Raw genomic sequence first — 26,782 nt, 5'->3', positions numbered from 1 at the left:
GTAAAATGGTCCAGTTCCTTGAGGGGTGGCAGCTGGGGTGGGGGTGGAGATGGTGGAGATACCTACAACGGGGGTTTGGGGGGGAGGGGGTGCGGTGACCATGACCTTTTTGGGCGCTTCAGCTAATTTATCTGTTTTTGTTCTTTTGATTGGTTGAGTGGGTTTTTTAGTTTTTGTTTTAATAAAGTTTGCGGAAATTGGATATTTAATTTGTTTGACTGGGCTCCTGTATTTACGTTTTTTGGTGACGACAGTCTTAAAGGGGGTGACGAGGAAGGCGGGGGCCTTTTTCGCAGTACTCAAGCTAGACTGATGTTTTGCGTTACCTGGTTTACTGGTGGGAGCGTTGGCTTTGGAGACGCCGGTCCGTTTCGCTTGAGCGGTCTTGTTGCGGTGCTTTACGGCGGACGTCGTGGCTTCGATGTGGTCCTCTCGTGTAGCCATATTGGTTGACGGGCTGTTGTTAGTTTCCCCTTTGTCTGGTTGGGAGGCCTGTATGGGGTTTTTTGTACCCAAGTTTGCCTTAATGGCTGAGTGGATAGTTTGGCTGCTTTCCCTAGTTTGTTTAAATGGTTGGTTTAGGGCCTGCGTAGTTGTGTCCAGTCTCGGGCCAGCAGCCGTGGCGGTTGTCCCCAGGGACACGCTAACTGGTACGAGGTGGACCATTGAGGTACTTTCTAAATCTAAGTCATACAGTTCATACATTGAATCAAGAGCAATAAGTGTTTCCTCGTCTCCCCTAACAAAAGTGTCGCCATTGTTGATTCGGGTGTGGTAAATGATACCAGTGTCCCCCAATCTCTCGGTGACAACTTGCTGCCAGTAGATGTATTGGTAGAAAGTTGGGCTTTTTCCATTAAAGAGGACTTGACGGAGTCCTTTAATACTATCGCTTTTGGAGTTTTTGTTACGTTTAGTGGAACGGCTTAGTTTTGTTTATGCTGGCTAGCGCTTGGTATCTGTTATCTACCGGGATGTCTGGGTTAACGTCTAGCTCCCTATCGCTATCCTCTGTGTCCGAGTCCATCTCTTGACTAAGGTTAAGGGGGGCCTTCCTCTTGACTGCGCTCCGTGGGGTGGAGGTGTTGTTTGTGCTAGCCGATTTTAGCGTTAGTTTGATGGTGATATCGTTGGCCCTAATTTGGGGGTGGGAAGAGATGAACTCAACGTCCGGGTCGATATAGTTGTTGCCTGCTCCAACGCTAGACACCTCCACGTCGGTGCTGCGTGGTTCAGTGGTCCTTGCTGCGGCCGCAGCGGTAGTCGTGGGGGTTGGTGGGGGGGGGGGGGGGGGCGATCTAGGAGAGTCCCTTACTACACTATCGGTCGCTATCTCAGTTTCAATTTCTCCCATTGTTTCATTAATGATCTTTGGTATGGTTGGACTAGGCCCGCTACCTTGTCTGACTTTGGATCCGGAATTAGTGGCTTCCATTGTTGGTTTGATTTGTTTTAGTGCAACTAAATGTGTAAGAACAGTATTGTGGGGATAAGATAAAAAGTACTCTGCGGTCTATCACAGCGTATATGAAATTCAAGTGATAACAGAAAAATACAAGAAATATAACAAAGGCTATAAGGCGTCTGTATCTTAAATGAATACAACACAACTGCGAAATAACTACAAAGAAAATTAATGGCCTACCTTAATCCTTAGTACAATAGCTGCTCCACGTCTGTGCTAATCTGGGTCCTTGTCGAGGGGAGCGTAGCGGAGTGAATCATGTCAAACTTTAGCTTTTCTATTTATGTATCAGTTAATGTTTTTCAATTACCAGTCATTTACCTTCCCGCCCCGAGGTTGGTCACTGGCGAAGTCAGAGGCCAAACCCGTGGTGGGCGTGCCTGAACCTTAGTGGATATGGGCACGTTAAACGAGTTCCCATCCCATCCCAGTCATTTAGTTATGTTAAAAATTGACACATCACAGATCGAGCAATCTGGGGAAGGACCCGATAACATGGGGTTTGCCAAATCGGTTTTAAAAAGTTCTGCTTGTCATCCAAGCAATTTTGCATAGGGCCCAGAAATGGTGATGGATGGCCAGATTGGAGAAAGAAAGTAGAGGTGTGAAGCGTACATAATTTTGTGTAAAACAGATGTACTTATAGTGTTAATCGGCATTCAGTGTTTTATTTGTTAGTTACGTTCCGCCATGTTTTGACACCTGTAAAATATGTCAACGTTACTTTCTGTTATTTATATATGTATGTAAATGCCTTCTTTTTGGAGGGTTTTTTTTCTGTCAATAAATACATGTAGCCTATATCCCCAAGCATATATTTCAAATTCATATGGGTTATCTTTTTTGTTTTATTTACTTACTTTTAAAATATACGTAAAATGAATGTATCACAGGCGTCGAAGATGCCAACAGCTAGAATATATATATTCTCGCTCTAGCCAGTGCACCACGACTGGTATATCAAAGACCGTGGTATGTGCTATCCTGTCTGTGGGATGGTGCATATAAAAGATCCCTTGCTACTAATGGAAAATAATGTTGCGAGTTTCATCTCTATGACTGTCAAAATGACCATATGTTTGAGATTCAATAGCCAATGATTAATAAATCAATGTGCTCTAGTGGTGTCATTAAACAAAACAAACTGTTTTCTTACACCAAATTATTTATATCTCACTGTAGTGGCGGATCCAGAAAATCCATTTAGGGGGACCCCAATGACATGAGGCGGAATGCCAAGGGAACTTTCGGGGTGGTTTGGAATGGATCGTGAAACAAAAAATTAATATGTAATAAAATTACGCTTGTCGCCACTTCATGGGCTACTCTTTTCGATTAGCAGCAAGGGATCTTTTATATGCACCACTCCACAGACAGAATAACACATATCACGGTCTTTGATATTCCAGTTGTGGTGCACTGGCTGGAACGAGAAATAGCCCAATGGGCCCACCGACGGGGATCGATCCCAAACGGACCGCACATCAAGCGAGCGGTTTACCACTGGACTATGTCCCGCCCCTTCATTAGCTTATGGATGTCAAACATTTGGTATTTTTTATGTTTAGTCTTAGAAATGAAACCCGCTACATTTGTTTTAGTAATTCAAGGGATCTTTTATCCGTTTATTTTTACCATCCCACAAGTAACATAGCACACGCAAATATACAGCCTTTGTTACACCAGTTGTGGACCACTGTTTGGAGCGAGAAATAGCCCAATGAGCCCGCCGACGGGGGTCGATCCTAGACCGACCGCGCATCAGGCGAATGCATTGGCACTGGGCTATGTCCCCCATCTAAGCCTACTTGGATAGATGCACAAAAATCAATTAGTTTGAACGATAAAAACGTTATTACGTTCATAATCGTATCTATGTACAATGAAATGAAAAGGAATTCTTGATGAGACATGACTGCTTAATAATTCATCAAAATGTATACTATACAAGCATATCACGGATATCTTTCAGCTACAGCCATATTTACAGAAACCGATTTTAGCCAAATATAGATGTATTCTAACCAAATATCGAACACACTCTCACTCTTTAAATGTTGAAACCGGAAGATATTCTGACCTGGATAGAAATGATCGCATATGTTCAGTATGTAATATAAGAGAGCTAGAGGATGAATTCCACTTCATACTCGTTTGTCCATTGTTTATTGAATTGCGTGTGAAATACATCAAGAAATATTATTACATTAACCCTTCAGTTTTCAAACTTATCCAGTTATTACGCAACCCTAGCGTCAAAGTTATTAACAACATCTGTAAATTTCTTTATGCTGCTACAGCTAAGCGTAGAGCTTTACTGTAACAATACTCTACTGTGTCCCCCACTAGAATCAATCGTCCTATACATATATCTCTACATGTATGTACAAAAAGTATTTACTGTAACTATACTCTACTGTGTCCCCCACTAGAATCAATCGTCCTATACATATATCTCTACATGTATGTACAAAAAGTATTTACTGTAACTATACTCTACTGTGTCCCCCACTAGAATCAATCGTCCTATACATATATCTCTTCATGCATGTACAAAAAGTATTTACTATTATGTCTTATAATTATAGTACTGTATTGTAGTTACCGTTATTGTTTTAATATTTACCACCTTTCCAAAATCTTGTTTATGTTTCTGATTTAAATGTGTATTTTTTTGTTTTTTGGAGGATCCCAAGGCTGGTTTGACCAATTTATAATCCCACACACGACAGGGCCCAATGGACAATATTGTGTTCCTAACTGGAGTTTTCTTAAAATATACAAACTATTGTACATGCTTTTGTGTCGTTTAACATTCATTTATTCATTGACAAAAACTATTTACCTGTACTAATGTTGAATATACTGACTAGGAGGTCCTTATACTATTTTAGCAAGCACGGCGGAGTGGGGGTGGTGGTGCTGAGGAGCTCTACTCCCCACCCCCAATTCTGAATCAAAAATCAAAAATAAGATTGGTAGTAAATCTTAAGGCAGATATGAATTTTACTTGTAGAATGCAGGAAATTTCAGGACATCTAGTTTTTACGGAGGAGCATATCGCCGAATGCCCTAGAAACTTTGCTTTGCGTCCTCAAACTCAATCACCCCCCCCCCCCCCCCCCCCCCACCGATATCTACTTGCTTCCGCCGTGCCTGTTTAGTATTATAGCTTCTTTTAAAAAAAGAGAAAAGTTTATTGACCTTAGAAAACAAATATAGTAGTGCCAGGGTTGGGGCTTGGTATCGCTACTTTACAATCATTTAATATGTTAAACATTGTACATGTATATATATATATATATATATATATATATATATATATATATATATATATATATATATATATATATATATATATATATATGCATGTATATATATATATGCTATATATATATAGCACATTAATCAAACAGTAATAATGGACATAGATACATGTAAAATATAGCTCATAGTTTTATGGGGTTAACAGAGAAGCTAGAAATAATAGAAATAAAGAGAGTATTATAACTTTTGTTCTTGGTGTATTTTCTTCCACAGGCTGCTGCTCTGGCCGGTTTGATAGACCGATACATCTGGGTGTGGCCCGCGTGGAACACACACAGCAACGAGGGACAGAGTGACAAAGAGTACGCCGCGTGTCATGTGCGCTACGGATCCCTGTACCACAAGGACAAGAAGACTGGTCAACCCGTGCTGCAGCTGTGTGCGTGTGTCACGTCCAGTGAGTACAAACTGGACAACTACTGCTTCATGAATAACGCCTCGGACATGGACGACAGCGAAGGAATACCAATCAGAGAATCAGAATGCCACATGAAGTACACGGGTCTGGTTGAGATAGTCAGCGAGACAAAGGCAATATCTCTGATTTCGTCTGGGACCTGGATAAAGGCTAAGGACAGCGTCCTGTTGGATGTGGATGAGGACTTCTATGGAGTCGAGGCAGCAATCACTCCTCTGATCGATGCCGGGGTCAACAAAAAACCCATAGATACAGTAGCCCACTGGGTCAAACGATTGGTGTGCGCTTCGGACGTACGACAAGAGAGGCAGACGGACTCATTTTTTAACTACTTAGTACAGACCATTATCGATTTTAGAATTGTCTGTTCCATCAATGAAAAGGCTGATGACAGTGTGTGCAACAGTCCTGAGAACTTGGTCTCTGCCGTGAGCACCTTGCAACCAAAGTTCTTAGACAACATTCGAGAGAGAAACTTGGTGCAGCACCTGTGTGACAACGAAAGCGAGGGTGCTCTGAAGGAACTCATTACAGAACTCTGTAAACTGAACACAGATCAGCTGAAAGCTTTCGCAGAAGTGGGAATTTGCCTATACGAAAGTCCGAAAACCACAGACTTTGACATCGAACGTAGCATGCGAGTGTGTTACGGATACAATATTCCAAACAAAACCGTGGTCATGTTTCACAGCCCGTCCCTCTTGGAAATAAAACAGAGGACAGAGAAACTGAGGGACATCCTGACACAGAAACAGTTTGTTCCCGGTGCAGTGACTATATGTAGATCAACTAGAGATGGCTACACGCCAAGGAAATTATTTACCAAAATTGAGTCAGACATTAAGCGTGTACTTAGAGATGCTTTCCCCAGGATACGAAAGGATTCGTTTTATTATGACGAGGACCTGTTAGGAGGACCTGATGGATGGCATGGCAGGCACTGAAGTCTTGTTAAAACAAAATATAGACAATCAGAACCAATAATTATAAATAAATTTCTTTAAAAAAAATGTCATCATATTTAAAGGATTTTGACAAATAAATCAAAATAATAATAATATAGTAAATAAGGTCCTGTAGTTAATGCGTCTGCGTGCGTGCATGCGTGCATGTGTATGTGTATGAAGTTTGCTTCAATACTACAAAGAGACGTACATTTTCGTGCAATTACTGGATGTCATGCTACAAATAAAGAATGCATTTGGAGGTAATCGGTAGCTGTTCAGTATAAATGTATGTTCAGATTTATCACATGTTGTTTTTTATTTTGTTAGTAATATGATTTTGACACTATTAGCTAGTCATAATTAATTTTGTGTCTTGGTAATAGACCTCTTCGCAGAGTCCTTAGTGTCAACTGCATAACTATATGAAAACGAGTCTGGGCGGTGTAAACAATGTTTGCCATTGATTAACATGGCTTTGTAGTAATCCATGTAAATATGCGTAGTGATTGGTTTCTAATGCTTTATAGCTGGGGCGGGACGTAACCCAGTGAGTAGTATAAGGGCCTTCCTGGGGCCATGACCTACTTTCCGTGACCTTGACCTTGGTGCAGGCGTCGTCATAGTCTGGCCTTGGTGTGAGTCATAGTGGTGTGGCCTACTAGGGTGAACGCTCGCCCGTGTCCCTGACCGACTTAGGTTGGTACTGGTGTCCTTGGACTGGCCCTGGCCGATTTGTTTAGCATTGACCGACTTAGAAGGCAGTGACTGGTATACCTGGGCAGGTGTGCGACCTTGGTGTAAGTCATAGCCTTGACGTACTTGGTGTGGGACTCATCGCCTAGCCTTGACAGGGATGGTGTAGGATCCCTTGCTACTAATGGGAAAGTGCAGGGGGTTTCCTCTCTAAAACTGTCAGAAGTATGTTTCACATCCAATAGCCAATGATTAATAAATCGAGATGCTCTAGTGGTGTCGTTAACGTATCACGTCTAAGGACTCTGCCCGACGCGAGGTAGTGTATTTATTTTTAACGCGCTGAATGATGAATGGTTATCACTGTTTACATCCGGGAAGCGGTGGTATTCTATTTTATTGTCGATGACAATACTCTTCGGAACTAGAAGTTACATTCTTAAAGACATGAAATAAGAAATGATTTAAATAGGTGTAAAACAGAATTTTCGTTCTATGCTATCTGATAGCGCATTCACAAGATTATTATGAACTGACCTATTTCGACACTTCATTCCGCGCTTCGCCGCTCGCACATGTAATGGTTTAAATGACAGGTGTTGTTAACATGCGTGAAGTAGTCAGCTGCGAACGACTTCGCGTCCAGCGCTGAGTGTACGTCGTTCGTATCTCATGTGGGGAAATTATATTTTTTTCTATTATTTTTAAAACAAAATAATAATTTATAGTTTGTTTTTATTTTACTTATTTACTTACTTATTTATTTATTTATTTGTTTATTTATTTATTATGTTACGAGGGTTTTTTGTTCAAGCAGCCTCTAATAACCCTGAGGGGACGGGACGTAGCTCAGTGTTCCCTTGATGTGGGTCGGTCTGGGATATATCCAGCCAGTGCTCCACAACTGGACAACGACCGTGGTATATGCTATCCTGCCTGTGGGAAGCGCAACTAAAAGATCCCTTGCTGCTAATCGGAAGAGTAGCCCATGTAGTGGCGACAGCGGGTTTCCTCAATCAATATCTGTGTGGTCCTTAACCATATGTCCGTATAACCGTAAATAAAATGTGTTGAGTAAATAAAACATTTCCTTCCTCGTAAAATAAAGATTAATTGAATACAAATATTTATTTTTAGTATTTTGTTTTAGTCATAGGGAAAGAAAGACATATTTGTCTCGAAGAAAGGAATGTTTGTTAAGAAGAAAGGCATATGCGTTAAGGAGAAGAAAGGAATATTTGTTAAGGAGAAGAAAGGGATGTTTGTTAAGGGAAGAAAGGAATGTGCATGTGTGCGTGTGTGTGTGTGTGTGTGTGTGTGTGTGTGAAACATCCCCAACCCACTGCTTTGAAGAAAGAACGCGTGACTGCAACTCAACCCTCCAACCTAACCTATGATCTTTTAACTGCATTTTAAACACAAGTATTTCCCTAGAGTACAAGCCTTTTTACAGGGCTTTTTAATTACCAAATGGGTAAATACAGTGGTCGATCTAGGATCGATCCCCGTCGGTGGCCCATTAAGCTATAGCCAACCAGTGTATTATGTCTGGTATATCAAAGGTCGTGGTATGTTCTGTCTTGTACACACAGCTCTTGCTACTATAAAGTAGCGGTAGAAATATCCAATCACAAATCTAGTCATAGAGTAAAAAACACAAAAAACAAACGCAATGGTTTGGTTTTTCATTTTTTTTATTTCTAAATTACAATCACTGGTCTCTCTAGAGACAACTACACATCAAATGGACACACATTGGGTTACATCGAGAGGCCTTAATAGCGACATGCGAATAATATGAGTGTTCATTTCTCTTCATCATCGTCGTCCTCCTCATCGTCGGTATCGTCGTCGTCTTGTTCATCCAAATATTCGCCGATCCATGAACGATACTGATTTAATTTAGAACGAATCTGTGGTCTCACATCTTTGTCTGGATTCACAAACTGTAAAATGTTCCTGGTGTTGGGACCTTTGTCAAAGTAATGCATATATGTCAGAAAGCGAGAGTACGTGTCTTTAAATAACTTCCATTGCAATGTCTTCATGTTTCTTTCAATGACATCTTGGGACATGGTTTTTTCTTCGTAGCGTTTCCTCTTGCTTTGGAGATAGTCACGATTGATGTCGAATTCACATTCCACCATGAGACGAATGCCTTCGTTTTCCAGGTCGGGCGACGGCTCTCCATTTCCCTTTTCGCACTTTTTCACGTGTCGCTGCAAGTCGCTTCCGTCTTTAAAGACCAGACCACACGTATTGCAAGACTGCATCCTCTTGACTTTTTTCAGATAGGGTTCTACCTCATCATCTTCTTCTTCGTCGTCACTTTCGTAGGCGGGTATGCCTGGTAGTTTTTTCTTGAATGCGCCCCTTTGCATAATTTGCAGGAAGAGCTCTTTCTTCGACAGTGGTTGCACGTCTTCTGAGACATTCGCCGTTACGCTCGTGCTTTTATACCATTCGGACGGCCCCGTCTCTAAACCATTAGGCCGAAGACGCCAATGTTCGGGTGTGGTCGGTTTCAAGTCCACCAAGAGATGTCCGTAGGGCCTGTGGGTAGCTTCCTCAAACTGATGCATGAAATGACTAGTGTTTTCCGGATACATCTGCCGTGCCAAAGTCAGAACTTGCTGCTTGTCGATGGGGTTGTTGAACAGCGCTAGATAATGGTGGTGGTAGACCTTTAGCATGTTTTTGTTGAAAATGTCTTAACATGGCGTCTCTCCTCGAGAATGTGAAACCACATTCTGAACATGTGCTCTGCATGACGACTCTAAATGAAATGACGATATCTGACCCACATAGTTCCTTTTATAGCTTATTTAGAAATGCTTCTGCAGTTTCGGGGCTTTCCAACCCGTACCACTTTGTTGTTGTTGTTGTTGTTTCCGTTTCAGATCGGCTTTGGCTTGCTCTACCACTTGTTGTGTTGGGGAGACCATGACGACTTTGGGTGTCGGGGACTTGTACTGTTCCTCTTTTTCTTTTTTCCACGTGGGATCGTAGAGTTCTAGACATCGATCCACACTGTACATGATCTGACTTTTCCCACCACGTTGCACTGGAAAATGAGGTTGAAGTTTACCTTCTGCCTGCAGTTTATAGAAACGGGTCCACTTATCCACGTCGGGTACATATAACTTGTACTGGTCTGACATGTTGCTCCTCTGAAAGTTCTATCTCAAATGACGAGTTTTCCAAAACTATTTTACTTATATACCTTATGACGCATAAAAATATGGTACAGGAATGTTTGAATGTGTGTGATACGTATGACCAGTGTCCCTCCTCCCAAGCACAAATCTCATCGTGCGAGCTCCCAAAAATAATCGTTACCAAAATATTACCCTTTACCAGTGTTACTACCATAGGGACACGTCCAGAGACACACTCATGGACCCAGGACATAAATAAGAAAGCAAAACCTGTTATTCACGGTTTTATTCACAACATACAAGATGAAAACATAGCACACAAGTGTCTAAAACATTTAATGTCTGAACAGGTTGTTCACATAAGGACATCTTGGAGAGAGTCCATCACTGGGTCGTCTGTCTTCTTCCATCGGTAGACGCGAAGTCCGCAACAGTAACAGGTGATGGCATCGTGGTCTCCCGTGTAGTAGAAACCGGCCTTGGCAAGTTCTTTTGGTTTTTGACGTAATTGTATGGGCCACCGAGCATACGTCAGCATCCGGGCATAGAAATGTCTCATTTCGGGACGATGACAGAACACGTAATGTCTCGAATAGCAATCTTCCTCACAGGCAGCATCTGTTTCACAGGCAGCATCTGTTTCACAGGCAGCATCCGTCTGATCTGTGGGTTCATCCACGAGTTCGCCATCTTCAGTTCCAACCCCAATGTCACGTGTAGCATCCGTTTGATCCGTATAATGAATACTCTTCTTCTCCTCATCTTGTTTGGTAGTCACTCTTTTGATTGTATGTCTTTCTGAACATTTGCAGACCAAGACGTCGTCCTCGTCGCTACTGCTGCTGCTACTAACACTGCTCGAATATCCCGATGTCATTTTCTTCGTACCAGAATATCTTCAAACTCCAAAGCAAAAATAGATCTCGTTCACAGAACTTTCGGCAAGCGAATGACGCTACTAACAAAACACCCCTTTTTATATCTAAATACGAGCCTACATAGGTCAAGACCAGTCGTAAGTAGGCCAAGGACAATAGTCTGGGGGACAGTCCAAGGGCACAACGGAACTAGTCTAAGTAGGTCAGGGCATGACTCATACCAAGGCCAGACACCTGCCAAGTATGCCAAGGGCGGTCCATGACTCACACCAAGGCCAGACACCTGCCAAGTGTGCCAAGGTCGTTCTTTCTTCAAAGCAATGGGCTAGGGATGTTTCTCTCACACACACACACACACACACACACACACACACACACACACACACACACACACACACACACACACACACACACATGCACATTCCTTTCTTCCCTTAACAAACATCCCTTTCTTCTCCTTAACAAATATTCCTTTCTTCTCCTTAACGCATATGCCTTTCTTCTTAACAAACATTCCTTTTTTCGAGACAAATATGTCTTTCTTTCCCTATGACTAAAACAAAATACTAAAAATAAATATTTGTATTCAATTAATCTTTATTTTACGAGGAAGGAAATGTTTTATTTACTCAACACATTTTATTTACGGTTATACGGACATATGGTTAAGGACCACACAGATATTGATTGAGGAAACCCGCTGTCGCCACTACATGGGCTACTCTTCCGATTAGCAGCAAGGGATCTTTTAGTTGCGCTTCCCACAGGCAGGATAGCACATACCACGGTCGTTGTCCAGTTGTGGAGCACTGGCTGGATATATCCCAGACCGACCCACATCAAGGGAACACTGAGCTACGTCCTGTCCCCTCAGGGTTATTAGAGGCTGCTTGAACAAAAACCCCTCGTAACATAATAAATAAATAAACAAATAAATAAATAAATAAGTAAGTAAATAAGTAAAATAAAAACAAACTGTAAATTATTATTTTGTTTTAAAAATAATAGAAAAAAATGTAATTTCCCCACATGAGATACGAACGACGTACACTCAGCGCTGGACGCGAAGTCGTTCGCAGCTGACTACTTCACGCATGTTAACAACACCTGTCATTTAAACCATTACATGTGCGAGCGGCGAAGCGTGGAATGAAGTGTCGAAATAGGTCAGTTCATAATAATCTTGTGAATGCGCTATTAGATAGCGTAGAACGAAAATTCTGTTTTACACCTATTTAAATCATTTCTTATTTCACGTCTTTAAGAATGTAACTTCTAGTTCCGAAGAGTATAGAGGGTTCCCGGCTCCGACGGATTACCCACAGTGCCTTACGGTCGGCCATATTGGTAGGCAGCTGAGCGTATCGTGATCTTTTTATCGTCATTGTTTACAAGCTATAGTCCGTTTTCATTTCTTTATCTGAACATAATGCCTACAACGTGTGCCATTGTTGATTGTAATTCACGGTGCGGAAAAGATAACAGCAGGTTTTATCGACTGCCTAAAGTCCTAATTCACCAGGGTGAAGATACTAAAGAGAGAAGTGAGCGAAGGAAGAGGTCTTGGCTTGCAGCCATAAATCGTCAGGAATTGACAAAGAAAGCTGTGGAAAATTGTAGAGTTTGTTCCAGGCATTTTATTAGTGGTACGTTTTTATGTTTTTAATAACTGAATAATCATTATAATGCGCATTCGTGTGTCACTGGGGGTGGGGTGAAACAAGCAGGTTATTTTTAAAGCCACACACACCACCTCTACAACACATTTAAATATTGACAATTTTCTGTAGAGATTATTTAATTTTTTGATAAATAAAAAATAGTTTTAAGCTGGAATTAACTGTGTGTGTGTCACGGTACATGCTCTTAATTTGTTTCGCCTGTGGCGATTTTAATTGTGTTAGGGTGCCGTGTGCAGTTTATTGCCCGTAGCCCAGGTGGACAACTTGTTACGTAATACTTCTCGCGCGATTCTTGCGTTCCAATATGCACTTAGTCCCGCTGTGGAGGCCATGTGGCGAGTAGTTACGTAATACCTCTGCGAGTGCGGGTTTTACAACTGCGATTTGGCGACGATGGCGTCAGTAGTCTGACGATCAGAGAGAAATATACCGAGGTAGAATATGAGATGATACGTGAGGTGCCGCTTTGTTCCCCTAGGCCAATTCTGATTTTGGAATAAATAGCTAGAAGTGAGAGATATCTAGGAGAACGAATTTAGGAAGGCTCCGGAGGAACGTTAGTCCGTTTGGACTTTGGTAAATATCATTTCTGCTCTGTGTATAACCTTGATGTGATTGATGTGACTTAAATATTTTAATACTGTATTATACCAATATTCCTTAGACAGTGTCTTCGGTCATCTGACGAAGTAAATCGTAGACTTATTGTTCTAACATTATATGAGTATTTGGTAATATAAAGCTTAGCCAGTCATCCTAGAAGACCCTGGGTACACTGTAGGTTATTGTCTTTATTGTGATAAGTATTAATTCTGTGTTACAAGATCACTAAGGAGTAGTTAGGGTTAATTAAAAATTAACCCGTTAGGAATAGAGCTGTAATTCCTTTATTAATTAAGTTCCCCAAGAAGCGTTCTAAATTATCACACGTTACTGAACGAGTAGTAAGGGTTAATTATAAATTAACCAGTTAGGAATGGTGTTGTAATTCCTTTATTAATTAACTTCTCCTGTAAGCGTTTCTCAATTATCACACGTGCGGGTGTGGTGTAACGGTGAAGTGATTCGCATATTGTGTAACTAGACACCTAGAGATTAACTAATTAAGTGATCAGTTCTGGGTTGTTATTATTGCTGTTATTATTTTGCTACTACGGCTGTACATTTGTCAGCGTAGATTAATACAGATTCCAAAGTGTATTGTGTTTTTGTTGTGTTTTCTAGAGAACTTAAGTGCTATATTATATATACTTTATATAAGATCGTATCTCTGATCATACCTAGAGACGAGCCATACTAGGTTTAACAGCCTGTTACAGAGAGATCTAATAGATATACAGTTAAGAGAGAGATTTTGATAATCGTGTTTTATTCGGTTACGGGAATTATAGAATCCCCGTGACAGGAGTAGAAAATTGGGGCGCTCGTCCCGGATCTGAAACGGGACATGCATATTTAAAAAAGTATTGTTTGTAAATGGGGGCTTTATAAATTAATTTTACAAATTAACCAGAAGTAGCACGTTGTTCACTAGAAAATTAATTAATAATAAGTGCGTCATATCTAAACATGGATAAGAATTTGCTGGATAGGCCTACGCTTAGTGTAGTGGAGATTAAGCGAGCACGTAAGGCCGAGTTAGTTGAAATCGCGGGTGAGCGAGAAATTGATTTAACATCAGCTAAAACTTTAGGTGATATAAAGACAATTATTATCCAGGAAGTTTTTGGTGATAGGCCTGTTATGGAAGACAGTGAGATTGTTCCAGAGATAGAGATAAATGAGTTAAGTGTGGAACAACAATTAGCTTTTAAAAAGCTTGAGTACGAAAGAGAAGAGAAAGAGAGAGAAAGAGAAGAACGTGCATTAGATAGAGAGAGAGAGAGAGAAAGAGAAGAGAGGGAGAGAGAAGATAGAGATAGGGATAGAGAAGATAGAGAGAGGGAGAGAGAGAGAGAGAGACAAAGAGAAGAGAGGGATAGAGAAGATAGACATAGGGATAGAGAATTCCAGTTAGAAAAATTAAAAGTGGAACATGAGTTAAAGTTGAATACTGAAGAAGTTAGACGTGAGGCAGGAAATGGTTTTAACATGTCGGAGGCTTATAGATCAGTGCCTGTATTTGACGATGAGGAGATAGACATGTTCTTTCAACTTTTTGAACGGGCCGCTAAGCAACTAAATTGGCCGCAGTCTAAGTGGACATTGTTAGCCGTGTCTAAGTTTAAGGGGAAGGCTAGTATAGCTTATAATTCAATGAGTGATGAGCGAGCAAGTCAGTACGACTTAGTTAAGGCTGCGGTGTTGAGGGCTTATGAATTACGACCTGAGGATTATCGTTTACGGTATAGCGAGTTGAGAAAAACGCAGGGTCAGTCTTATAGTGAGTTTGTGGCTAAGAAGGCAGGGATGTTTGATAAATGGGTGGTGTCTCATCAGGTAGAGTCTTATACCGAGTTACGGGAGTTGTTGATCTTACAGGACATTAAAAATGGATTACCAGTTAGCTTACGTATTCATTTAGAGGATCGTGATGTCAAAAAGATAGAGGAGGCAGGTATAGTGGCAGATGATTACGTGTTAATACACAAAGCTCAGGCAGTACCGGGTAGCTCTTTACAACAGGGTGATAAGAAGAAATTTCAGCCAGGTTTTTCCCGGGAAAGTAACTATCGGGGAGAGTCATCTAGTTGGTCAGCTAGTCAGGCAAGGAATGCACCTGGTGGGCAAAGTAAGGATAGACCTGCATTATCAGCCAATGCACGAACTTTTCGTCCACATTGCAGTTACTGTAAAAAGGATAACCATCTTATCGGGGATTGTTTTAAAAGGAAACGCGATAATGCGCAAGTGGTCGGTTTAGTGAGGTCAGCTCCGTTAGCGAGAGAGTTAATGGTTAGTCCCATGGCAGAGAAAGTAAACCCGTATGTGTCCACGGGTATGGTTTGTGATGTGAAACAAGAGTTGTCCTAAGGCAATATCAATCTATAGAGATACCGGGTGTAGTCAGAGTCTGATAACGCAAGAGTGTTTAGCTGGTATTGAAAATTCAGACATAGGACGTAGTTTGGCCTTAACCTCGGTTACTGGAGAAAATATGGTTGTCAGGTTACATAAGGTTTTCTTGTGTTCGAAGTTTGTGACGGGACCAGTCATTATGGGTGTTGTGAAGGACTTGCCTTTTGAAAACATAGGAGTTTTGTTGGGTAATGATTTGACTAGTCAATGTTGTCAGCCGCAATGTGACCAATTGTTAATTGAAGACAGCCCTTTACCCATAGAAGAGTGTGAGGTTGATGAGACTAGATATCCTGCGTGTGTAATGACTAGGGCTATGGCCAGTAGGTTAGCACGAGACCCAGTGGATATTTGTGATTTGTCTGATACGTGCGTTAACCATGAAATTGGAGTGGATGAGGTTATCAATAATATGGTAGATAAGTCCACCGAGGAATTAAATGTGGTGGAACCTGTTGATCTCCCGCAGAGGGGAAATGAACCAGTCGTGTTTGATAGGGGGGACTTACCTTGTAATAGACAAGAGTTAATCCTAGAGCAGGGGGCTGATCCAAGTTTGTTGGCAGCTCGCACTACATTGTTAACTGAGGGTGAGATGAAGGATCAGATGTCAGGGTATTATATGGACATGGGAGTGTTAATGAATAAGAGTGTGGAAAAGGTTGTGCCTGATAGTGAGGAATGTGTGACAAGGTGTAGAATTGTGGTGCCCTCTAAGTACCGTCCGTCATTGTTACTTTTAGCACATGAGGACGTGTTTGCTGGCCACTTAGGGCGGAATAAAACTCATAGTAAACTTGCCTCAGAGTTTTATTGGAAGGGAATGTTTGCAGATGTCAGTAAGCATTGTATGTCATGTCATGTATGTCAGGTTGTGGGCAAACCAAATCAGCTAATTCCTCCATATCCCCTGCAGAAGGTTCCCATAGTTGGGGAAGCCTTTTCAAAAGTGTTGATAGATGTCGTGGGGCCATTACCGAAAACGCGTTCAGGCAACCAATTCTTGTTAACAATTATGTGTTTAACTACGCGTTTTCCAGAGGCGATTCCCTTAAGGAAGGTTACTGCGTCGGTTGTAGCTAGTGCGCTGCTTAAGTACTTTACGTACACAGGGTTACCAGGTGAAATTCAAAGCGACCGGGGTACGAACTTTATGAGCAAGTTAATCCAGCAAGTACTGTCTATGTTAGATATACGACAGATTCGTTCTGCTGCATTCCACCCTGAGAGCCAGGGCGCCATAGAACGTTTCCACCAGAGCATGAAAAGTATGCTCCGCTGCCATTGTTTCGACAATGGTACTGACTGGGACCAGTCAATTCCTTTCGTGTTGTTCGCAGCACGGGATGCTAAGCAAGAATCCTTAGGATTCACCCCATTTGAGTTGATCTATGGGCATTCAGCCCGAGGCCCTCTCAAATTGGTAAAAGATAGTTGGTTAGACAAGGATAATGCCGAAAACCTGCTGATTTATGTAGGGAGAGTTAGAGATAGGTTGTGGCAGGCGACCGAACTGGCTAGGAAGCATCTGAGCTATGCTCAGAGCAAAATAAAATCAGTGTTTGATAGGAAGGCTAAGAGTCGGGAATTTAAACCAGGGGATAAAGTGCTGCTGTACCTTCCCATTAAACGGGGTTCATTACAGAACAGGTATTTCGGTCCCTATGTTGTGCACAAACGGGTTAATGAGACAGGGTATGTGATAAACACTCCTGACAGGGTTAGGAAAAGTAGGTATTGTCACATCAATTTGCTAAAAGGTTATTTTGACAGACTGCCGATAGTTCCAGTGTTGCCTGTCCAGACTGAGAGTCACTCAATTTCCTGTGATGACGTCCAGACTGCTGAGATCAAGTTAACCAACAGCCAGATTCTTGCAGACTTGAGTTCTTATCTACAGCACCTTGACAGCCCCCAGCGAGCAAAGCTGACTACGTTGATACAAGACAATGTTTCCATTTGTCAGGACTTTCCAACGGTCACCAATACCTTAATCCAGGATGTGCGCTTGGAACCCAACGCTACACCGATTCGACAGCATGCCTATCGGATAAATCCTGTAAAAAGCGCGGCACTAAAAAAGGAGATAGATTACATGTTGGAACACGACATTCTGGAACCAACAAACAGTCAGTGGGCATCACCTGTTATTCTGATTCAAAAGGGAGATAACAGTTTCCGGGTGTGCGCTGACCTACGTCGCGTGAATCAACTCATCAAGGCAGATGCCTACCCACTACCCCGCCTTGACGATTGCATCGACCGAGTTGGACACGCGCAGTACATCACCAAATTGGACCTACTGAAGGGTTTTTATGCCATTCCGTTAACGGAGGAAGCTAAAGACATTCTGGCAATCATCACACCTGACGGCCTCTTCCAATTCCGAGTGATGCCGTTTGGTTTGAAGACTGCTCCTGCTGCCTTTCAAAGGATGATGAACCAGGTGTTATCTGATTTAGAAAACGTCAGCGTGTATCTGGACGATGTGGTGTTGGCCACCGACACTTGGGATGAACATTTAACCGGGTTACAACTAATATTCAGTCGCCTACAGAAAGCTAACTTGACGGTGAACCTGGGCAAATGCGAATTCGTGAGAGCTTCAGTGACCTACTTAGGTCATACTGTCGGACATGGTTGCGTCGCCCCACTGCAGGCCAAGACCCTAAGCATCAGCCAGTACCCTGCACCGACCAACCGTCGTGAAGTTCGCCGGTTCCTTGGCATGGCCGGTTATTATCGTCGTTTCTGCGCTAGATTTGCGACGGTAGCGGCCCCCATCACCTCTCTGCTAAAAAAGGAAACGAAGTTCCAGTGGTCAGAGGAATGCGAGACGTCATTTAACCGTCTCAAGCAGATGCTCTCCTCGTCTCCCGTGATGGCAGCACCAGACTACCGAATGCCGTTCAAGCTAGCTGTGGATGCAAGTGACGTGGGAGCTGGAGCTGTGCTGTTCCAGGAAGACGAAAATGGACTGGACCATCCTGTAAGTTTCTTCTCGAAAAAGTTTGACAAACACCAGGTGAACTATTCCACTATAGAGAAGGAAGCTTTGGCCATGGTACAAGCTCTGAAGCATTTTCAGATCTACGTGAAATCGGCAGTACACCAAGTGGTGGTCTTTACTGATCATAATCCGCTTACTTTCATTCACAGAATGAAAGCCACCAACCAGAGAGTTTTGAGGTGGAGTCTTCTTCTGCAAGAATACCCAATTACCATTGAACATATCAAGGGCACATCCAATGTAATCGCTGATGCCCTGTCCCGAAGTTGAACGTTATGATAATGTGTTGACATTCTTTATTTCTGTTTTGTTTATATATATTTTATTTGTATACCAGGGACTCAGAGACCCAATGTGATTACTGGTAGTCACCTTATTATTACATGTGTTATAAATGCCCGTATGCGTCGGTTAACGCACCTTTTTGTTTTAATGTAGTATATTTCCCTATTCCTAGAGTAGAGGAAATATCCTTTTTGAGGTGGGGGTGTGTCACGGTACATGCTCTTAATTTGTTTCGCCTGTGGCGATTTTAATTGTGTTAGGGTGCCGTGTGCAGTTTATTGCCCGTAGCCCAGGTGGACAACTTGTTACGTAATACTTCTCGCGCGATTCTTGCGTTCCAATATGCACTTAGTCCCGCTGTGGAGGCCATGTGGCGAGTAGTTACGTAATACCTCTGCGAGTGCGGGTTTTACAACTGCGATTTGGCGACGATGGCGTCAGTAGTCTGACGATCAGAGAGAAATATACCGAGGTAGAATATGAGATGATACGTGAGGTGCCGCTTTGTTCCCCCAGGCCAATTCTGATTTTGGAATAAATAGCTAGAAGTGAGAGATATCTAGGAGAACGAATTTAGGAAGGCTCCGGAGGAACGTTAGTCCGTTTGGACTTTGGTAAATATCATTTCTGCTCTGTGTATAACCTTGATGTGATTGATGTGACTTAAATATTTTAATACTGTATTATACCAATATTCCTTAGACAGTGTCTTCGGTCATCTGACGAAGTAAATCGTAGACTTATTGTTCTAACATTATATGAGTATTTGGTAATATAAAGCTTAGCCAGTCATCCTAGAAGACCCTGGGTACACTGTAGGTTATTGTCTTTATTGTGATAAGTATTAATTCTGTGTTACAAGATCACTAAGGAGTAGTTAGGGTTAATTAAAAATTAACCCGTTAGGAATAGAGCTGTAATTCCTTTATTAATTAAGTTCCCCAAGAAGCGTTCTAAATTATCACACGTTACTGAACGAGTAGTAAGGGTTAATTATAAATTAACCAGTTAGGAATGGTGTTGTAATTCCTTTATTAATTAACTTCTCCTGTAAGTGTTTCTCAATTATCACACGTGCGGGTGTGGTGTAACGGTGAAGTGATTCGCATATTGTGTAACTAGACACCTAGAGATTAACTAATTAAGTGATCAGTTCTGGGTTGTTATTATTGCTGTTATTATTTTGCTACTACGGCTGTACATTTGTCAGCGTAGATTAATACAGATTCCAAAGGGTATTGTGTTTTTGTTGTGTTTTCTAGAGAACTAACGTGCTATATTATATATACTTTATATAAGATCGTATCTCTGATCATACCTAGAGACGAGCCATACTAGGTTTAACAGCCTGTTACAGAGAGATCTAATAGATATACAGTTAAGAGAGAGATTTTGATAATCGTGTTTTATTCGGTTACGGGAATTATAGAATCCCCGTGACAGTGTGTGTGGACAGACTTGTATATTTTCCAATACATAATGTATGAGTATATGTTAATTCAGTATTTGTTGTGTGATCAAAAAATACCAAGCTATTAATAACCGTAAAACATATTTAAGAGCAAATATACATGTATGCATGTTAGGAATATTTGGAAGTCTTACTGGAAAGATTTCCCCCACATACATGTACATATATTTATCAGTCTCTCATATTATGTCTTTTTTTTTTTTTTAGGAAAGCCATCAACTTTGTATGATGAAACCAACCCAGATTGGGTGCCTTCTTTAAACCTGGGTTACAAGCAGTGTACCTCAACTGATCCGGGCCAAAGATACAGTAGGTTACAAAACCGAAAAGAAACCAAACGGACTAGGGCAGCTGCTTTAACTCTTTTGGACCTGAACGCGTCATTTGAAGAGGGGAGGGGGGGGGGGGGGGAGCTGTTTCCGGTACAGATACCGAACCTGACGTAGATAACGAAACTGAGGATGCCCATATGTCTGACCCTGAAAAGCTTAGAGTAGCAACAGCAGAAATTGTGGTGCTTAAGGAGGAAAATGAAAAACTGCACGAGGAAATTAAAACTTTAGAGAAAGTGGTATTTAAATTGAAGTCCCATAAACCAGAAGATTTCGAAAATGATGATGACAAGGTCAAGTATTATACTGGCTTGTCCAGTTTTGTCACACTCATGGCTTTGTTTGATTTGCTAAAAACAGAAATAACAGAAAATAAGCTTTCTTTGTTGACAAGGTTTCAAACATTTATTATAACACTGATGCGGCTTCGACTAAATCTTTCCATCACTGATCTGAGTTACCGGTTTGGTGTGTCAAATTCTACCATATCGAAGGTGTTTCTGGCTACTGTCAATGTGATGTATGAAAGGCTCCAGCCACTAGTGCGTTGGCCAGACAGACACGAGCTTCATGACACCTTGCCAATGGTTTTTAGAAAATATTTTGGACGTAAAGTAACTGTAATTATTGACTGTTTTGAGCTCTTTATTGACAGACCATCCAATATGACAGCTCGAGCGCAGACATGGTCAAACTATAAACATCATAACACAGCAAAATATCTCATTGGGATTACACCGCAAGGAACTGTTAGTTTTATTTCAGAAGGATGGGGTGGAAGAGTGAGCGACAAACATTTGAAGGCTAATTGCGACTTTCTGTCAAATTTGATTTATGGGGATGTCATTTTGGCTGACCGAGGTTTCGAGATTCAGAAAATGGTAGCTGTGTACGGAGCTGAGGTTCGATATCCAGCTTTTATGAGAGGGAAATCCCAACTGACCGCATCTGAAGTGGAATCCACAAGGAAAATTGCAAATGTGAGGATTCATGTCGAGCGAGTAATTGGCTGTGTGCGACAAAAATTTACCATTCTTGGAGGGACATGCCCCATTGACCATCTGATTTCAAAAGAAAATTCAAAACCACTTTTAGATAAAGTTGTTTTTGTTTGTTGTGCACTTACAAATATGTGCCCATCAGTTGTGCCATTTGAATGACAGCAAACAATATATATTTTTACAGAACAGCAGCCATGAAGGACTTGAGACATGTAACAAAAATAATTTAAAAACTCCAAACCCAACATGTCTGCAGTTTATTACTTTTTCCATCTGTTGAGATTTTTTTTCTCACAGGAAACTGTAGTAACCCAAGCTGCACTGACGAGCCTTGGGTTGGGCGAAACATGTTACCATGTTATTTTTTGTATCAAAAAGTAGATTGTGCCTCAAATCTTGAAACTAATGTATAAAACATATTACAGCCGAATAATTTAATACATGTATTGAGAAATTCAGTAACATGCTTGGTGGATGTTACAAATTAGTTTGCTATGTTTGATTAGTTTTGTCAATATCAACTTTCCTTTTATAGTTGCCAATCGTCAAGCTGTCAGTATTTGTAATTACATGTTGCTGGTCAATTTGTACCGGATTTGGTCATTTCGAAAACCATGGTCATTCCGTACTTCATTTAGTACTATAAAATAAATAAATCTACAAATAATGCAAACACCTTTGCAATATTTATAAACAGTTTTTGCTTTGCTAACTAACCATTTAACACTCATGTTTTTGACGTTGCAGTATTGCATATTCTAATCTTTATTACTGTTATTGTCACACTCAAATGTTTCTTGTGTTTTCACTGAACATTCATATTTAATAATTTATTTAAGACTTCAAATACCTTTGACCGAAGTGAAATATGGTACTTACAACTATGATGTTGCATCTTTAATGGTGAGATTTATATACAGTGTAGATGTACTTGTGATTTGAAAGGTGGTGTATGTGTGACTGTTTTAGCAAATAAAAAAAATTTGCTTTAAAATTTGTTTACACGTTTCGCCCTCCCAGGGCTATTCAGCGCAGCTAGGGTTCCTTATCATTTCTGACAAGAAAACTGCAGACGTGTTGTTGAGCTCTATTCCATTTAATAATTGAAGTTCATGGAAACAATTTGTATATTCAAGCTTACAAGTTCCTTGCTGTTGATTTCACTGGACAAACATGATGAAAATCACAACCCAGTAATAAAAATGCATACAGGTTAAATAAAAGTTAATTATATGCACATGTATGTCTTTCTGAAGTTAAGGATTATTTCCTTCTCTTTATCTTAGAAGTTTTAATATTGTTCACAGCTTCTTTCTCCACACAATCCAAACAATACCATTTTCTTTGCGGTTCTTTCTTCAACTTCATGCAGGAAAAATGAAACCACTCGAATGGCTTGTGGGGACAATCTGCCGAGTCGCAAGCTATCATTTTGGAATCGCTGCTTGAATTGTTGCAGATGCAGTACAGTGTTGCATCATCATTGGAACTATCATGTCCTGTTGAAATGACCATTTTATCCACAGGAATTGCTGAGGTATGATCACTACAATGGGGGTCCACTTGACCGAGCGTACTGGTATATGATGGGGATTCCACTTTATTTTTTCTAACACACAGCTTTTTGACACTTTTCGTCCTTCCCTGTTTTATAGATTTGGACTTTTCTGCAGTAAGGCTGACCTGATTAGTGGAATCAGTCAGTGGTGTGGTCTTCTTACTGAACAGATGACTGACTAGCTCCGGAAGTATTACTGTTGTAAAAAAACTTGGTAGATTTTAAAGTAATTTGTTCCCAAGTTCAGGGCAGGGCTCAATCCTCTCCATAAACAAATCATCTGTGGTCCACACTATAAAGTCACAATACTCCAAATTGCAAACATGCATTTGAGATTGCACCTCATAAAAATAAGGACGTTTTCGCTTCAACCGAAGAGCCCCATCAATCATTTCTAAGCATGAATTCTTCCCACCACGTACATTTTCAGCCTTCATGCAATATGGACATTTAATTTCAATGCATCCCTTACCACAGCAATCACATTCAACAAGACCATCTGGGGAAGCACCCAAATGGGGATAACATGCACTTAAAAAAAGCCCACAATCACTGATGTTGACATTTTGATGAAGGGTACTAATTTGATTCAAGTAACTTTCTCTTGCTGTTAGCTCATGTTGACATTCCCACCTAGTTGCTGCAGATGAAAATGTTGCTTCTGTTGGGTAGCATATTGACTTCAGCAAGCTCAGTGAAGGATTGCTACAAGACGTCGAACATACTGCTTTCATTTTTGAAGCTGTAACACGCCCAATCCTAAATCTAAACCACACTTTTGACGTTGACTGTTCTCTAGTTGCAAGCTCCACATTGACAATTTCTTCATCAGTGACAGCAAGTTCCTTAAACACGCTTTCGCAGTGACTGAAAATCTTGATTGTGGATTCATTGTGCAAATTTTCATCATACAATTCACTTAATATCATGGGGTATTTAATGTCAAGAACTTTTGGAATATAAATGCTGTTGTAGTTTCTGTTTACAGACAGACATGCTGGTTTTTCACTTGAAATCTTGTTAAAAAAAAGGTCTCCCACTGTGAAGTTGATGCCTTTCCCACAGGTTTCATCGAACGAATGGGGGTATCCGAGATTTATGTTTCAGGATGGTCAATTTGTCGATCCAGTCGTTTCTTGAGACTTTTCGAAGACATAAAATTTATATTTTTCAATGGGGCATAATCAACTTTGGTACGCGATGAAGGCAACATCCAGTATGCAGGTTCCTGCGTGACAGTAGTGGTTTCTCTCAACCGCACCGATGCCTCAATGTGAAATAAAACTGATGCAACATGTGAGCATGATTCCCCTAGTCCTGCCTTACAGTTACAATGTGCACAAAGTACTTTGCCTTCAGCATTAAAGATGATCCAGGGATGAAGAAGGGGGTCGTTAAGACTTTGGGAATGCAAAACCTTGGCTCTGATAATCTTGAGACTGGCCTTATCCACATTATATATGTAAACAGCAACGTCCCTAGCCCAACCGCACACAAACCGGTCGTAGGCGTCCAAACTCTTGTAGTTATGGAAGTCTTTTAAAGTACAAAAGGGGCTTGGGTGGAATATTAAATAATTAACAAGATCGGGATATGTCAGTGCGGGATACAAATTACGATCATGAAGCCATTTATCTTTGCTGATTTGGTATGGATCTTGCTTTCCTATACACTCTATTTTGTCATTGTATCGAGATCTCGATTGGTCATCCAGTGTTTCAATATAGTTCTGCATTTTATCGATCTCCTAGTGGTCAAAATGTTTTGTTAATAAACAAATAACTGATATCACTATATTCTAAGCTCAAAACAATAACGTCTTACGTGTGCTTTACATTGGAACCTGCCTATCAACATGGCCGACCGCGCAGAATCATGGGTAATATTGCTATTTTTAGCTCCAAGCCGAGAACCCTCTATTGTCATCGACAATAAAATAGAATACCACCGCTTCCCGGATGTAAACAGTGATAACCATTCATCATTCAGCGCGCTAAAAATAAATACACTACCTCGCGTCGGGCAGAGTCCTTAGACGTGATACGTTAACGACACCACTAGAGCATCTCGATTTATTAATCATTGGCTATTGGATGTGAAACATACTTCTGACAGTTTTAGAGAGGAAACCCCCTGCACTTTCCCATTAGTAGCAAGGGATCCTACACCATCCCTGTCAAGGCTAGGCGATGAGTCCCACACCAAGTACGTCAAGGCTATGACTTACACCAAGGTCGCACACCTGCCCAGGTATACCAGTCACTGCCTTCTAAGTCGGTCAATGCTAAACAAATCGGTCAGGGCCAGTCCAAGGACATCAGTACCAACCTAAGTCGGTCATGGCCAGTCCAAGGACACCAGTACCAACCTAAGTCGGTCAGGGACACGGGCGAGCGTTCACCTTAGTAGGCCACACCACTATGACTCACACCAAGGCCAGACTATGACGACACCTGCACCAAGGTCAAGGTCACGGAAAGTAGGTCATGGCCCCAGGAAGGCCCTTATACTACTCCAGTGGTAAGGCGTTTGCTTGATGCGTTGTCGGTATGGGATCGATCCCCGTCAGAGGGCCTATTGGGCTATTTTTCGATCCAGCCAGTGCACCACGACTGATATATCAAAGGCCGTGGTATGTGTTATTCTGTCTGTGGGATGGTACATATAAACCATCCTTTGCTGCTAATTGAAAAGAGTAGCCCATGAAGTGGTAACAGCGGGTTTCCTCTCTCAATATCTGTGTGGTACATAGCCATATGTCCAACGCAATATAAATAAAATGTGTTGAGTGCGTCGTTAAATAAAACATTTAATTTCCTTTCCGTTATAGCCGATTCGCAGTAATGCTGTCATGAATAAATATAGAATATCAGGTTACTACGTTTTGATATCGTGGTTATTTGGCGAGGTTTAGATGACGGTTATCGAACCGACACAAATACCCACGAAGGCATCTTGGGAATGGCATGGCCAACCAAACAAGTTATGTGTCTCCAAATGTATCGTGGCCCCTGCATCGTGGTGCAGGGCTGCCAACATTTCCATGTGCTTCTTTACAATAACAAATGACGTCACGCAATTGTTTGAAGCAAATGTTGTTTTCTCTGTTCGTCAATGACATGGGAATGGTGATGATAGCTGAAAACTGTCAAAGTTACCAAATTCAAATGCTGAATATTTTTCTTCTATTATCTGCTGACGATACACTTATATTTTCTGAAATTCCAGACGATGTTTTAAATAATTACCAAAAAAAAAAAAAAGGGAATCTCACTGTGAATGTTAATAAAACAAAAATTGTGGTATTTAGGAAAAGAAAGCAGATAAACCCAAACGAACAGTGGTATTATAAAGTTTCACCTATAGAAACTGTCGACAATTTTTGTTATCTTTGACTTCATTTCTCCTACAATGGTAAATTTACGGACTCTCAAAAGTCACCTGCCAATCAGTCCAGGAAAGCAGTCTTCGTGTTAACTAGGAAAATGAATGACTTTATGCTTAACATTGAAACTAAATTTCCACTACGTGATACTTAC

At 41.1% G+C, this 26,782-nt stretch overlaps 1 protein-coding gene across 1 annotated transcript; it reads left to right on the top strand.

The window, feature by feature from the left end:
• The first annotated feature begins 526 nt into the window (after positions 1-526).
• LOC121379716 lies at positions 527-6,312 on the top strand. Its single transcript, XM_041508367.1, has 2 exons — positions 527-670; positions 5,006-6,312. The coding sequence occupies exons 1-2, from the start codon at positions 527-529 to the stop codon at positions 6,152-6,154; spliced, it is 1,293 nt and encodes a 430-aa protein (XP_041364301.1). The 3' UTR covers positions 6,155-6,312.
• The last annotated feature ends 20,470 nt before the right edge of the window (positions 6,313-26,782 follow it).

The sequence above is a fragment of the Gigantopelta aegis genome, chromosome 8, assembly GCF_016097555.1.
Source record: "Gigantopelta aegis isolate Gae_Host chromosome 8, Gae_host_genome, whole genome shotgun sequence".
NCBI classification, from domain to species: Eukaryota; Metazoa; Mollusca; class Gastropoda; order Neomphalida; family Peltospiridae; genus Gigantopelta; species Gigantopelta aegis.
Note: the sequence above shows the minus strand (reverse complement) of the source record. Positions and strands in the feature narration are given on the sequence as shown.

What these genes read in the sequence shown, in the direction of transcription:
- LOC121379716 (XM_041508367.1), top strand. Translation starts at nt 527, where the DNA reads ATGGCTGAGTGGATAGTTTGGCTGCTTTCCCTAGTTTGTTTAAATGGT. An exon ending in GTACGAGGTGGACCATTGAG is followed by an intron (nt 671 to 5,005) that starts GTACTTTCTAAA and finishes TTTCTTCCACAG; the next exon opens with GCTGCTGCTCTGGCCGGTTT.